At 34.4% G+C, this 12,359-nt stretch overlaps 2 protein-coding genes across 4 annotated transcripts in view; one reads left to right on the top strand and one right to left on the bottom strand.

The window, feature by feature from the left end:
- Positions 1-5,202, bottom strand: part of LOC118192048 (calpain-9-like) — a 390,870-nt gene extending 385,668 nt beyond the window's left edge. The window contains exon 1 of the mRNA XM_085816136.1: positions 4,974-5,202. The gene's annotated coding sequence lies outside the window, so the exon portion shown is untranslated. The remainder of the gene's footprint in view (positions 1-4,973) is intronic.
- The window catches only part of Cad87A (cadherin 87A), a 164,418-nt gene that overhangs the window by 117,242 nt on the left and 34,817 nt on the right, over positions 1-12,359 (top strand). For all 3 annotated transcript variants that reach the window (XM_035376800.2, XM_085816133.1, XM_085816134.1), the window contains exons 30-31: positions 5,855-6,052; positions 8,910-9,023. In XM_035376800.2, the coding sequence (XP_035232691.1) occupies positions 5,855-6,052; positions 8,910-9,023 (312 nt within the window). The remainder of the gene's footprint in view (positions 1-5,854; positions 6,053-8,909; positions 9,024-12,359) is intronic.

The raw sequence follows: 12,359 nt of genomic DNA, 5'->3' as shown, positions 1-12,359 counted from the left end.
AGATCATTTTTCAAAATGGATAGAAATTGTTCCACTTAAACGCGCGTCAGCCAAAACAGTCGCAGATGCATTCTTACACAGATACATTTTAAAATACGGTGCACCGATAAAAGTTATTAGCGATAACGGAAAACAATTCATTAGTCAAATATTTGAAAACATATGCAATGGACTTGATATACGCCATATCAAAATGGTTCCGTATAGACCACAGGCTAACATAGCAGAAAGAGTTAATAAAAACATTGTAAAAATAATTCGCAGTTACGTTAGCACACATCACAAGCGCTGGGATGGCTACATAAATGAATTAGCTTATGCTTTAAGAAAGGCACATCATGATACTACGGGAAAAACTCCAGCAGAATTATTTTTAGGCAGAAAGTTAATTACGCCTTTAGATAAATTATTCTTTGTGAAACAAAGAGAGCAGGAATTTAGACAAAAGGACGTGCAAAAACTAATTGATCAGGCGCTTAAAACCTCGGATACGGCAAGAAATAGGCAGAAAATTTATTATGATAAAAAACGCCGTGAAGCAGATTTTAAAGTTGGGGATAAAGTATTGAAACGGAAATTTTCTTTATCAAGTGCCCCAGACAATTTTATGGCAAAGCTAGCTCCAAAGTTTGAAGGCCCCTATGTAATTCAGGAAATCAAAGGAGTAGTCTTATATCTTAAAAACGAGAGAGGGGAAATCTGTAAAGCAAGTCCCGACCAGATGAAAAAATACTATAATCCAAATGATTTTGAAATCCTTAAAAGTTTCTTGCAGGACTCAAGTCTAAACAAAATAGAAGGGCCAGAGACTGCAACAACTATTCCACCACCCAAGAAACGGAGAACTGAAGAGAGACCTAGCACTTCTACAACCCGGACGTCGGTATCAAAAAGAAAAAAGGATTTTCAAACTCCGGCGTTTAAGAAAAACAAAAATACAGATGAACCGGGTAAAGAAACCGTGGTAAAGACGAAAACACCACCTACAAAAGATGGCAGAAGAAATTACACATCAAGGAGAACGCGCACACGGCCACAGAGTCAGGTGCCAGCAAGGCCGCCGTTCCGGAAACTGAAACGCCAACAGGAAGCACAAAAATACGACGAACAGAAGAAATTCAAGAAGGACTCCAGACCGGAGGACGTCAAGACCAGCCGTCCCAGGCAGAAACGCAAAAACCAACAACCAGACGATTACTCCGTCAAGAGGCCAGCATGTAGAGGACGCAAAAGAAAGAACAACGGGGACGCCAATCGGAGATCAATAAGGAGAAGATTGACATCCATGACACCTCTGACTTGGGATCAATTTTGTCAAAAACGGATGACGGAGTTTTAAGCATCGAAAACTCAAAGATAAGTTAAAACCTTCTATAAATATTTTTCTCTTTTGTTCCGAAATGTTATGCATAAGTACGAAGTTCTATGTTTTGACGAAAGTCAATATGTCTCGGTTGAGACTTAGTTTTGTTTTACTTTATTTAGCTAAGGCAAAAGTATTATTTTCTTTAAGTGTAAAAGCTAAAAACAAGCATTTTCTGTTGGTCGAAAGACTAATTCTGTTATGTTAAAGCCAAAATTTGGCCGGAGATAAAAATAACTTCGTATTCTTGTACTAATAAGAATTTTAGTTCCAGTGCCGCCAGCTTGGCGAAGAATGAGTAAAGTAAAAATTTATTTTCTCTTATTCATTTTATGGTAAATTGTAAAAAGCATATGTATTAAACTTTTGTAAATGTATGTAAATACTTGCATGTTATGTAAAAGTAGAATTTAGTCTAGAAGCATAAAATTGTAGATGCTAAAAGTGAATGCTTAAAAGCAATGAAGTCAAAATTTAAGTATTAAACTGTAAAGTCATGCTTTAGAGCGAAAGCCTGCATGTTTAAAGATGAATGAGGGGGAAGTTAGAATGAATGTGTTTTGTAGGGTTTTCCACCTACAAAATCTCCACCACTGCATTTGAATTTTTAAGAATATTAAAGTAGCTCATTGAGTTGTAGAATGTCGAGTAAGGTGTGTCTATTTGGTTGTTGAATTCTAACAAATCATGGTGGTTAGGGGAAGTGTTGTAAGACTAAAACACGAATATTCCCGTTTGACACCACACAGGGTGGAGAGCCAGGGTAAAGTTAAATTAATGCTTGAAAAATTGAATGAATGTGAAGTAAGCAATAACTAAGAAAAACGAAACGTTAAAAACAAAAATTTATTGTGTCAAGAAAGTGTAAATTATAATGTATGTAGAAAGATACTGATACTTATTCCTTCCAGATGCTGGAAGGAAAGACCAAGATTGATTGATGAAGTCCAGGAAAAGTTGCTGTAAGAAGAAAGCTTTGTAACGACTAACAGAATTTTAATTGTTACATAAGATTTTTTTTGTGTAAATGAGGCTTTCGCCAGTTAGTTCAGAATTAGATAAACTTACAACAGGTCGTTTGTAGGACCTGCTTCCAAGTTTTCCAAATTCTGGCAGCGGCAAATGTAGGGTTTATATTTATTTTAACTAACATTTATTTTAAGTTTAAACTATCTTTCCTGTCAAGCCTTACTTTCCCCTGGAACTGCCAATGCCAGAATATGTAAATTTGAGTAGAACGCGCAAGCATTCAAATTATCAGCGGAAGTAGTATGATTTAAATAGAAGGAAACAAGTTCGGTGAGAGAGAGTTATTCTTACTTCGCGAGCGCGGAGGTAGAAATCGAGAATTAAAGAACCCCGCGTTGCGGCCTATGTGCTTGGCGAGAAGTAGTTGCAATTGTTCCAGTGAGCTTCAAGTCTGCTGAATTAGCGGCGGTATTTTGTAAAACGCGGTGAGTTAGTTATTTTAGAGAGCCTCGTAGTTAGAATATTGTCTTTACTTTCTTTTCAGGTTTTTATTTTTATTTGACTGCCTAGTTGGCACAGTTTGTAAGCGTCAAGAGGACGCAATTGTAATTTAGTACGTTGAATAAAAAGGGACTTAAACCCTTTATAAGACTCTGTGGTTGATACAAGCTTTCACAGTCACCTCTAGGTTGCGTGCTAGTTAGAGGCGCGCAACGTTATAAATTATATTAAAAAAAATAGAAGCATATATGCAAATGTGTAACAACGCTATTAACTGTCTACCAATCTACTCGTACTTATTATAAGCTAACAACTAATAATTAATTAACTAATTAATAAAACAAATTACTGGAACTAAATTAATTATGACATCCCATTAAGAGGACACCTGAATCATTATTCGCACTTTCTATTCTTTCTAAAAGGGGTAGGGCCTTCGGCCCAGGTACCCTGGTGTACCAAAGTCCCGTTCTAACAGGACCCTGTATTTTTGCCTCCATACACTTCTTACTTCGTCGCTATCTTCATCACTGCTTTCCTATCGTCAAGTGGTATTCCAGTTCATCTTCACTTAAACTGATTCCTTCATCATATCCCATACTCTCACTCTTAACTTTGAAAATAAAATTCCTATTGCCACGACTGTCTAGTTCGAACTAGTCTAGTTCGACTGTCTAGTTCGTAACGTCGAAGACGCATATATAACAACTAGAAAGCCCGGTGGTCATACGAAATGACCGTTGTTCTAGATATTATACATTGTAATTAAGAAGCTTTGTGCAAAGGTGTCTGCTAATTCAAACTGAATTACCCAGGGCAGGCGGCCCTTTGCTTACTGCCCCACGGGATTTTCCCCTTCTACTTGCTTAATTGCTTAAAGTAGAGAGCCATGAAGGAAACCACTGGCGGTATATTTCTTAAGAGCCACCGCTAGCTCAATCAATAAAGGTGATTTAAATAATAAAATGTTAATTCACATGTCAAAGATCTCTTTGTACACACGATTTCTTGTGTAGATCATGTTTAAGCTCGCCTTGCAGAGGGCCATCCATTATTTTTAATTTCGCATCCGTTCTTTCACGAACTCTTGAACAGGCAACATAAAGTTGACCGTGTCCAAATGCAGGCTCAGGTAAAAAAATGCCAACACACTTAAGCGTTTGGCCCTGAGACTTATGGGTGGCCATAGCAAAGGCAAGTTTTACAGGAAATTGTCTACGTCTCAATTGAAACGGCAACCCTGTGCCGTGGCAACTTAAGCCCATTGGCTAGTACAGTTATGCAAGCAACCAATAAACTATCGGCGACAAACACTTAAGCCGCATATATAATATATAAGATAAATGTAAAAATATATTTGAGGTGAAAGATTGGCAGTTTTTTTATAGTCGTAAGCATATATTGGTTGGTTGGTAACGGATGACGGGGACGCCTGTTGTCTAACAGAGGTAAACAGGCATGTGTCCTGCGCCCTCCACTAACCAGGAACAATTCCCTGGGGCCTCAAGAGGCCGCCTCGGGAGCTTTTTAGGATGTTAACAAGGGCAGATTGCATTCGTTTTAACGTTTTGACATTTGTTGTTGCAATTTGCTATGGTAATTTTGCATATTCACAATAAAATTCAAATAAAAATACAAATTAAATATACAGATACATAAAATCCAGTTACAAAATAATAGGATAAATATACAGGCTCATAGGTTAAAAAAAATAAATAAATAAAAATTAAAAATTAAGTATTATGCATATACAGAAGAGGAAATGTTAAATACATTTCGTTGTACATTATTTGAAAAGTGTCTGTAATACGGACTTATGTAAGTTGTTGGAAGCATATATGTCGGAAGCATATATTGTTGAATACGCTCATGAAGTGGTATTGCCCAAACCAAACCTAAGTAAACATCGTTACCGCTCGAATTAACGCGTCACGCCGAATGGCGATCTAGAATCACGTCTTCAATTAACGCATTCAATCAAGTGGTGACCGAGAATCACCTCTCGAAGGCAAAGGGTTAATAAAATAAGTGGAAGATTATCATGAAAGTGTTGAAGGTATTCGTGGTTCATTTTTGTTTACTGTTACAACTTCGCTAAATCGAGACGAGCAGATGAATAAAACAGAATTAAAGTTCTTACCTTAATAAAGTGTAATCCAAGCTGCGGAGGTAAGGAACACGATAATTGTATTAGCAAACACAAAATAACATATTTATTAGGTATATGAAGAAAAAAATATAGCGATGATTACAAGCGTTGTTTACTGTCCATTGCATAACGCGAGAAGTGAGTCATACAAGGAGAGAATGTTTCTCCTTGTTTTTTGGATCAAGTCCAATCACAGTTAACGGGGGTGAGGGGGGAGTTGTACAGCCTCATCGCTGTCGTTATGAATTGCTCCACAGAAAGACATTAATCAAGATACGTTATTTTCTAGATATAAATCTTATTCACAGAATCTTTACAGAACTGTGCCATTTCAAAAGCAGTTACAACAAACCCATTACAAAAACCATTACAAACCCATCACAAAAGGGCACCATTGCGCCGTTTTGCAATCTAAAGTATATATCTACAATGATTGAGTTTTTGAGCTTGTTGTTTTCTTAACTTCAGACAACACTGCTTGACTGCAAAGTTTCCTTCACAAACAGAAAACCATTATGCTAAATTGGTTTTGAATTTCCCTTTCGAAATGCTCTTGTTAATTACAGGCAAAATTACGTTAGTGGCCTTATTTACAATTCGATCTCATCGTAGCATTTCCTAAAGAGATTGATTTTCCTAGAGAGATTTCATGAAACCATTATGTTGTTTTTTGCTTTTATTGTACTTAACACGTATGAAAACCAAACAGATTTATCCAACATTTAGAATTAAAGGTACAATAAATCTTTCTCCTTATTTGTGAGGAGTGTTTAAAAGCATATAAATAATTCTGTTTAATAGAAATATTGTATTTCTCTGCTGAGAAGGCATTTTGATTTCATACTTCGTACATTTCTACGCTTCTTTTGCAGAATCAGAGTGTACCAGATTTCCTGGTACTGATGGTGTCTGCCGAAGATAAAGATCGTGGTGAGAATGGTCGTGTTTCCTACTACTTAAAAGTGGGAGACACTAATGTAGAGGAGACAGAGCATTTCCGCATCAATACGGTTACAGGCGAGATTAGAACCAAAGTGATTTTAGACAGAGAAGAAAACCCCAAATACCAGGTATGTCATATTTTATATTTTATTGATCTAAACCAGTGGTATTCAAGCTGGTGATGTCCACTTTCAGCCGTGGAAGTTGAGCTGTGGATCGCGACCCCGAATGGGATCGCTAAAATTTAAAGTTGGGTGTTATGAAGTATGAGATACTATAGGTGGCGCTGACGCGCCACAAGAGTTAGTTAGGCCTTGTAACTCAACGTGTAAAGACGTGTATCTTGAAGCGTCGATAGGGCTAAAATCCTGTAGCGCCAATCTTGAATATACAATATTCAAATAAAAAGATAGTGCAGTTGGACAATACCCAAATTACCTATGGTTAAACATTGGGTGTCCGCTGCACTACAACCTGAACCTGGAATAAATTACTGACCACATACAGACAGCAGCCTGTAACAGCACCTCTGGATTTCTTGGAGCTTGCCATCATCGCTCAGTGGGGAAGCAAGATGGATATTATATAACTGAAATATAACTAAGGGTCGACTCTTTGCCTGGAATAGGGAATTTTGTTATTTGGGGTCATTACATTTTTACACAGTAGCACTGTTATAAAGTTTAAAGACCATTAATCTAGACTATTTTTAGTAGCTGTTTATTTTTTATGCATTCTACATTTCGAACTTGAAGTATGCACCAAGATTTAAAGTCTTACGCGATACTTTAAAACCAAAAAATTATTTTATTTTTGCACATGTGCTACAAGTTTCATACCTTTAAAATCGTAATTTGAACTTAGTGTGAAGTATATTAACACAGATATCTCGCTTTTATTTTTTTCTGCTCATATTAAAAGCAATAATTAGTATTCACATGTAATTAAAAATTTTCACTTTCGTCCCCACATGCCTTCGTAATGCAATGGAAAGCACGTCCGGCTGCCTTGCGATCGGAAGGTCTGGAATTTAAATCCCGGAAAGCGAATCGGTAATTTTTCATGTTTTCTAATAAGCTAATGACTCCACAGTGGTGTTCGAACAAAAATATATAATGTTCGATATTTCGTTACTACCTGGATTTGGCAGCTTCGTCCCTTTTCGTGGTGTAATTGGAAGCATGTCCCACTAGCAGTTAAGATATCCACGTCACTTCAAAGTCATAATTGATTTTGTGTGTCTTCAACTTCGAAACAAAGTCTAATGATTCTATAAGTTGATTTTCTAAAAACGCAACGATTAACAAATGGATTAAATTTCTATACTTAATTGTAAAACTCGAAGCCAATTTGATATTTCTATTGTACAGCAGATTTCTTTAGTCCAAAGGAGCATTTTTTTAGCCCAAAGAGGCAATTTGCCCAGAAGGACTATTAATGGGGCAGTTTTTGCATTTTGCGTCGATTCACTACAAGCGTTGTTACACTTTTCAAATTGTTGCCACCAATTATTATCGCCCTGTATTATATTTAAAGAAATTAAATAATGAAGAATCTGCATGAATGTGTATATGTTTCTCGCATTGTGATAAAACGACGAACCATCAAATTTTGAATAACGTAATCCTCCTGCAAATATGGGCATCTGGAAGACTAAATTTGAAATTTATAATTTTTTTTTTTTATCGATTTTACATTTTGTAAAACTTTAATGAATTTTTGATTAACAAACTCAAAGATTTCAAAGCGAGCAAAGTTTAAGCAAAGTTTGGTTTAAGTGCGAAGAACGTGATATTTAATAAATAAAAGTAACATACAAAATGTGAAAAAAAAAAAAAACGCCTTTGGACGTAATTTAAAATCTGAAACCTTTCAATTTTTTTTGTTGCTATTAATAATTATAGTAATTGCTATTAATTAGTTATAGTAAATTGTCGTTTCAAAGTCGAAACTCTACAGTAACCAATTTTTTTTTAATTTTATTATTAGCTCAAAGCGGCTATTAGTCTCGAAACTCGTCGTTTCACTTTTCATTCGAGTCTGTTGCCATTCGACTGAATGTAAGATATTTATTTTTCAGAGTGAATCGTCTGTTGTGGATTAATAAACTGAGCAATTTGAAAGTTCTTAGAAATGCAGTTCCTAAAATGCTTAATTCTTAAAATACAGTTCTTAAAAATATCCGTTTCTTACTTTTGAATCGGATTCATTTAAGTAATAAAAATGCGTTTAATTCATAGTCCGTCTAATTAAAAATATTCAGCACTTTCATAGAATGACGTTATACATTTTTTATTATTTATTTCGTAAAACTTTAAAAAATGTTTGATTAACAAACTCAGTGATTTAGGAGCGAAAAATGTCAACACTGTGTGGAATGAAACATTTTTATCTCAATATGTATCCATTTTTATTTCATCTCCAGACTGTCTATCGAAAATTCTAAACTAATGCTGTTTTTAAATATTTTGTGATTTTGCTCTTGATATTTAATAAATAAAGTTAACACACAAAACGTTAATAATAAAAAGACCCCCCAAAAAAGGTTTTGCAAGCTATTTTACTAATACACATGAACATTGATACGATAAACTGAGAAAAGATTTAAAAAAATATAAAAATGTTATGCCAACACTTAACACTGCATCGGGAATTCTAAATACATGCTACTATGGTGTTTTTAAATTTTTTGTAATTTTGCTGTTGAATTGTATGGGGTGTAAATGCAAAGATTAATCATTATTACAAATTAACGCATAATTATTGTAAAATAAAAAAAAATGACAGGTCTTTGTTTTTAGTCTGATGTTTTCAGAAACGTTTCAATACATTACGTGAAAATGAGATTTATTGATAAGCTTCATGCACATTTTTATTAAATTATGGGGCTTTTGTTTTTGTTTTATACTTTCTCACATATCTTTAAAACTAGTTATTTTCTTATTAGTAATATAATATGCATTATTATTTCTTCTTTTTCTTCAGTTAGTTCTGGCTGCTCGTGACAACGGTTCTCCAGTCGCTTTCGAATCACTTCGCTTCCTGACTGTCATTTTATTAGACGTGGACGACAACAGCCCAGAATTTCCTCGAACTCAGGTGACAGAAAATTAAGACAATTAAGATAAAATTAAAATGATAGATATAAGTAATCTGTAATACAGCTCATCTCCTTTAATAATAATCTAAGGCCAGTGCTATCTATTCAGTGTAAAGATAAATAAAAAAATTAAGATTAAGGTTAAAATTAAGATTAAGATTAATCTTTTTTAAGTTCTCTTTTAATAATCATCTGAAATCAGTGCTATTCAGTTTGTATGAATTAATATTTTGACTGATATCAGGAATATTATAAAAGTCAGGAATCAGTATATGTAATCTATTTAAAATTTAGTATCTTTTTTCTTGTGAGTGAGGATAAAAATTCAAATTAATTGTTTCTCCATCAGCACAAGCAGACTGAAGTCTTTTCTTTGACTTAAATTGGTTAATGCAATGGGCGAAGAGTTTTCGGAACATTCGTAAAACAAAATGTATAATTTAATTCCAGTAACGTTAATAATTTTTAAAAAATTAGAAAAAATACTGCTGAATCTTTCATTTTATCAACACGTTTGGATAAATCAACAGTTTCTAAACAAGGAGAGGCAAAAAAATATATATATAATTATTATCACTCAAATATTCGCTCTTAGAGAGACGCTGAATATTTTAAACCATCAAAAATTATTAAATCACTGCATAATTGAAGCATTTTAATTAGAAACTATTACAGGGAATTAGATACAGCCTTTTCCTGTTATTAAATTGGTCTAATTCTGTTATCCTATAGATCAACTTATTTTTTTCAACTGAAACTAAGCAATGTTTATTTTTCATTGATATAAAGTAATAAAATGAACAAAGTAATCCACTCTTTCTGAAAAATGAATATTGATATTAACTAAAATTACATCCGAAGACAAATACTAAAGATAATATAGCAACAAGAATCAGGGTAAGCTGCATAAATTTGCAAAACTCGTTTCGAAGGTTAAATGGAACCTTCTTCTTCAGTTGCATGAGGGAAAATGACGCCACAAAGCGTTAAAAGAACAATAATATAATTTAAATTATTTCATTGCAGGGCGCCAGTGGTTTTGCTTCCTTCCTTAGCTTCAACGTTCTCGAAATTTTTGTCTCCTGTTATCGCTTGAGTACATGCGTCGTTTTCAGTTTTGCGTCTGAACAAGAAGGTTCTGCTTAACCTCCGAAACTAGTTCTGTAAATTTAAGCTAATTCTTGCTGCTGCAATATCTCTAACAAATGCTTACTATTTTAGCTTGCATCGTTTCTAATACATCATTTCGTAATACAATGTAGAAAACGCTGTAGGGACTATTAGTGAATTATCCCTATAATTTGAATTATATCACTATTCTTTTAATGATTTGTGGCGTCATTTTCCCTATTGCAACTGAAGAAGAAGGTTCCATTTAACATTCGAAACGAGTTTTGCAAATTTACGCAGCTTACCCCGATTCTTGTTGCTATATTATCTTTAATATTTGTCTCCGGCTGTCATTGTAATTACTATCAATATTAACTTGGAACTACTCTTATATGCGCCCTCTTGTCGCCAAATTTCTGGCCAAACATTTTTGGCGAGAAACTCCACGCCCCCATATTACTACCTAATTTTTTTGTTTACATTTCGAATTTTAAGCTTAAAATGTCTTCAAAAACGCGGTTTTCGCACATGCAAAAACCACGTTTCGAAGACACAGTTTAAAAATCCGAAACAAAAACAAAAAAATTTAAATAGCAAAAACGTAAAGTTTCTAACCAAAAAATAATTGACAAGAATCCATGTACACAACGATACGTTTTAACTTCAAAAAACATCTATGAATTGTACATTCCAGGCAGCGAAGGAATCTACGAGTTACACACACCTCGCTTCAATAAATTTACATAACAACAATAAATTTCAAAGAATACCACGTACACAGCATTCTGTTTAAATCTTTAAAATATATATACGAATTGAAAATTGAAATACGAATGAATTGAAATACGAATGCAATGCAATATATTGCATTGCGCACAAATCAACCAAATAAACTAAAATAACTAAAATTACGAACAATTCAAAAACAACAATAGCAACATAAATTCATAGTAAAAAAACAATGAACGTAACATTCTACAAAATAAAAATAGTAAAATAAAATGCACTTAACATAATACATTCGTTAATAAAATTTCTCCAGTCACACAACGTCTGTGAATAAAAGTGCCACGATTTTGCTATATCGCATGTCTTTCTGACATTCAAAATTTCGAAAGTAACGATAATAACTTCAACCACGATCCAAATCTTAAAATCCGCTGACAGCCACATACTTTACCAACAAACACTTGACTGCAAATCCACACAAGAACTATCAGAAACGTCCTCCTTCGTCCGAGTTCTCACACCAACTCCGCATTTCGGACTCCGTTTTAAAAGTCGTCCCACAGAAATTCCAAAAATACACTTCGATCCTCATAAACACATCCGTGAACAAAAGACTCGTTAACAACTCCAACATCTTACCTTTTAATACTAAATTTACTTTCCACACAATCTAAAATACGCGACTGAAATCTTCCCATCCCGTCTATCATTGCAACATAGGCCATTTCAAAACACGCACGACACGAGCCAACGAGCAATTAAACCACTCCAGCAAAAGATTTTTCAACGTCGACAGGGTTGCCATACAACACGCAATCGCGCCAAAAACCAGCGCAGAACACATATCGCCACATTTGGTGACATTAGGGCGCATATAAGAGTAGAGCCATTAATTTTTTAGAAAAAGTGGATCGCTTTGTTCATTTTATTATTTTATATCAATAAAAAATTAACATTATTTAGTTTCAGTTGAATAAAATAAGTTTATCTTGTAAGTAGCACAGAGACAGGAAATGGGTGTAAAGGAGCCTTTGATTTGACTCCTCGAGTTAACAGACGGCACCAGTCATGTTTAAAAGCCAATAATATATTTTAAATCAAAGATAATAGATTAACTAAAACTAAGCAAAGCAAGTTATTCTAACGGTTGCACAATTAGAATAATGCACAAGCTGGCTCTGACCTATGTTGGCATAACAAGCCTAATAGCGGGAATAACACAACGCCGTAGAATGCTATTAGCAAGAAGATCAATTTATCAATGTGGCCTTCAACAGGCAGAAAACGCTCTGATTTTACCCTCTAAAACCTTTCTTTAAATACTGCCTGCCTCGTTTGAATACCACGCGAGCTAGAAATTTAGATTCTGGCAGGAAAATTGAAATGAGGAGGATAGGAAAGCTGTTTAATATGAAATAGCTGGTTAAAGAACTCAAACGACACAAGCTTTTTAGATAACTTACATCAACGACGGGAGAAAAGATGAGAAAAAAGTA

The sequence above is a fragment of the Stegodyphus dumicola genome, chromosome 4 (assembly GCF_044657685.1).
Source record: "Stegodyphus dumicola isolate Sdum_Otavi_A_Nest chromosome 4, ASM4465768v1".
Classification (NCBI taxonomy): Eukaryota; Metazoa; Arthropoda; class Arachnida; order Araneae; family Eresidae; genus Stegodyphus; species Stegodyphus dumicola.
Note: the sequence above shows the minus strand (reverse complement) of the source record. Positions and strands in the feature narration are given on the sequence as shown.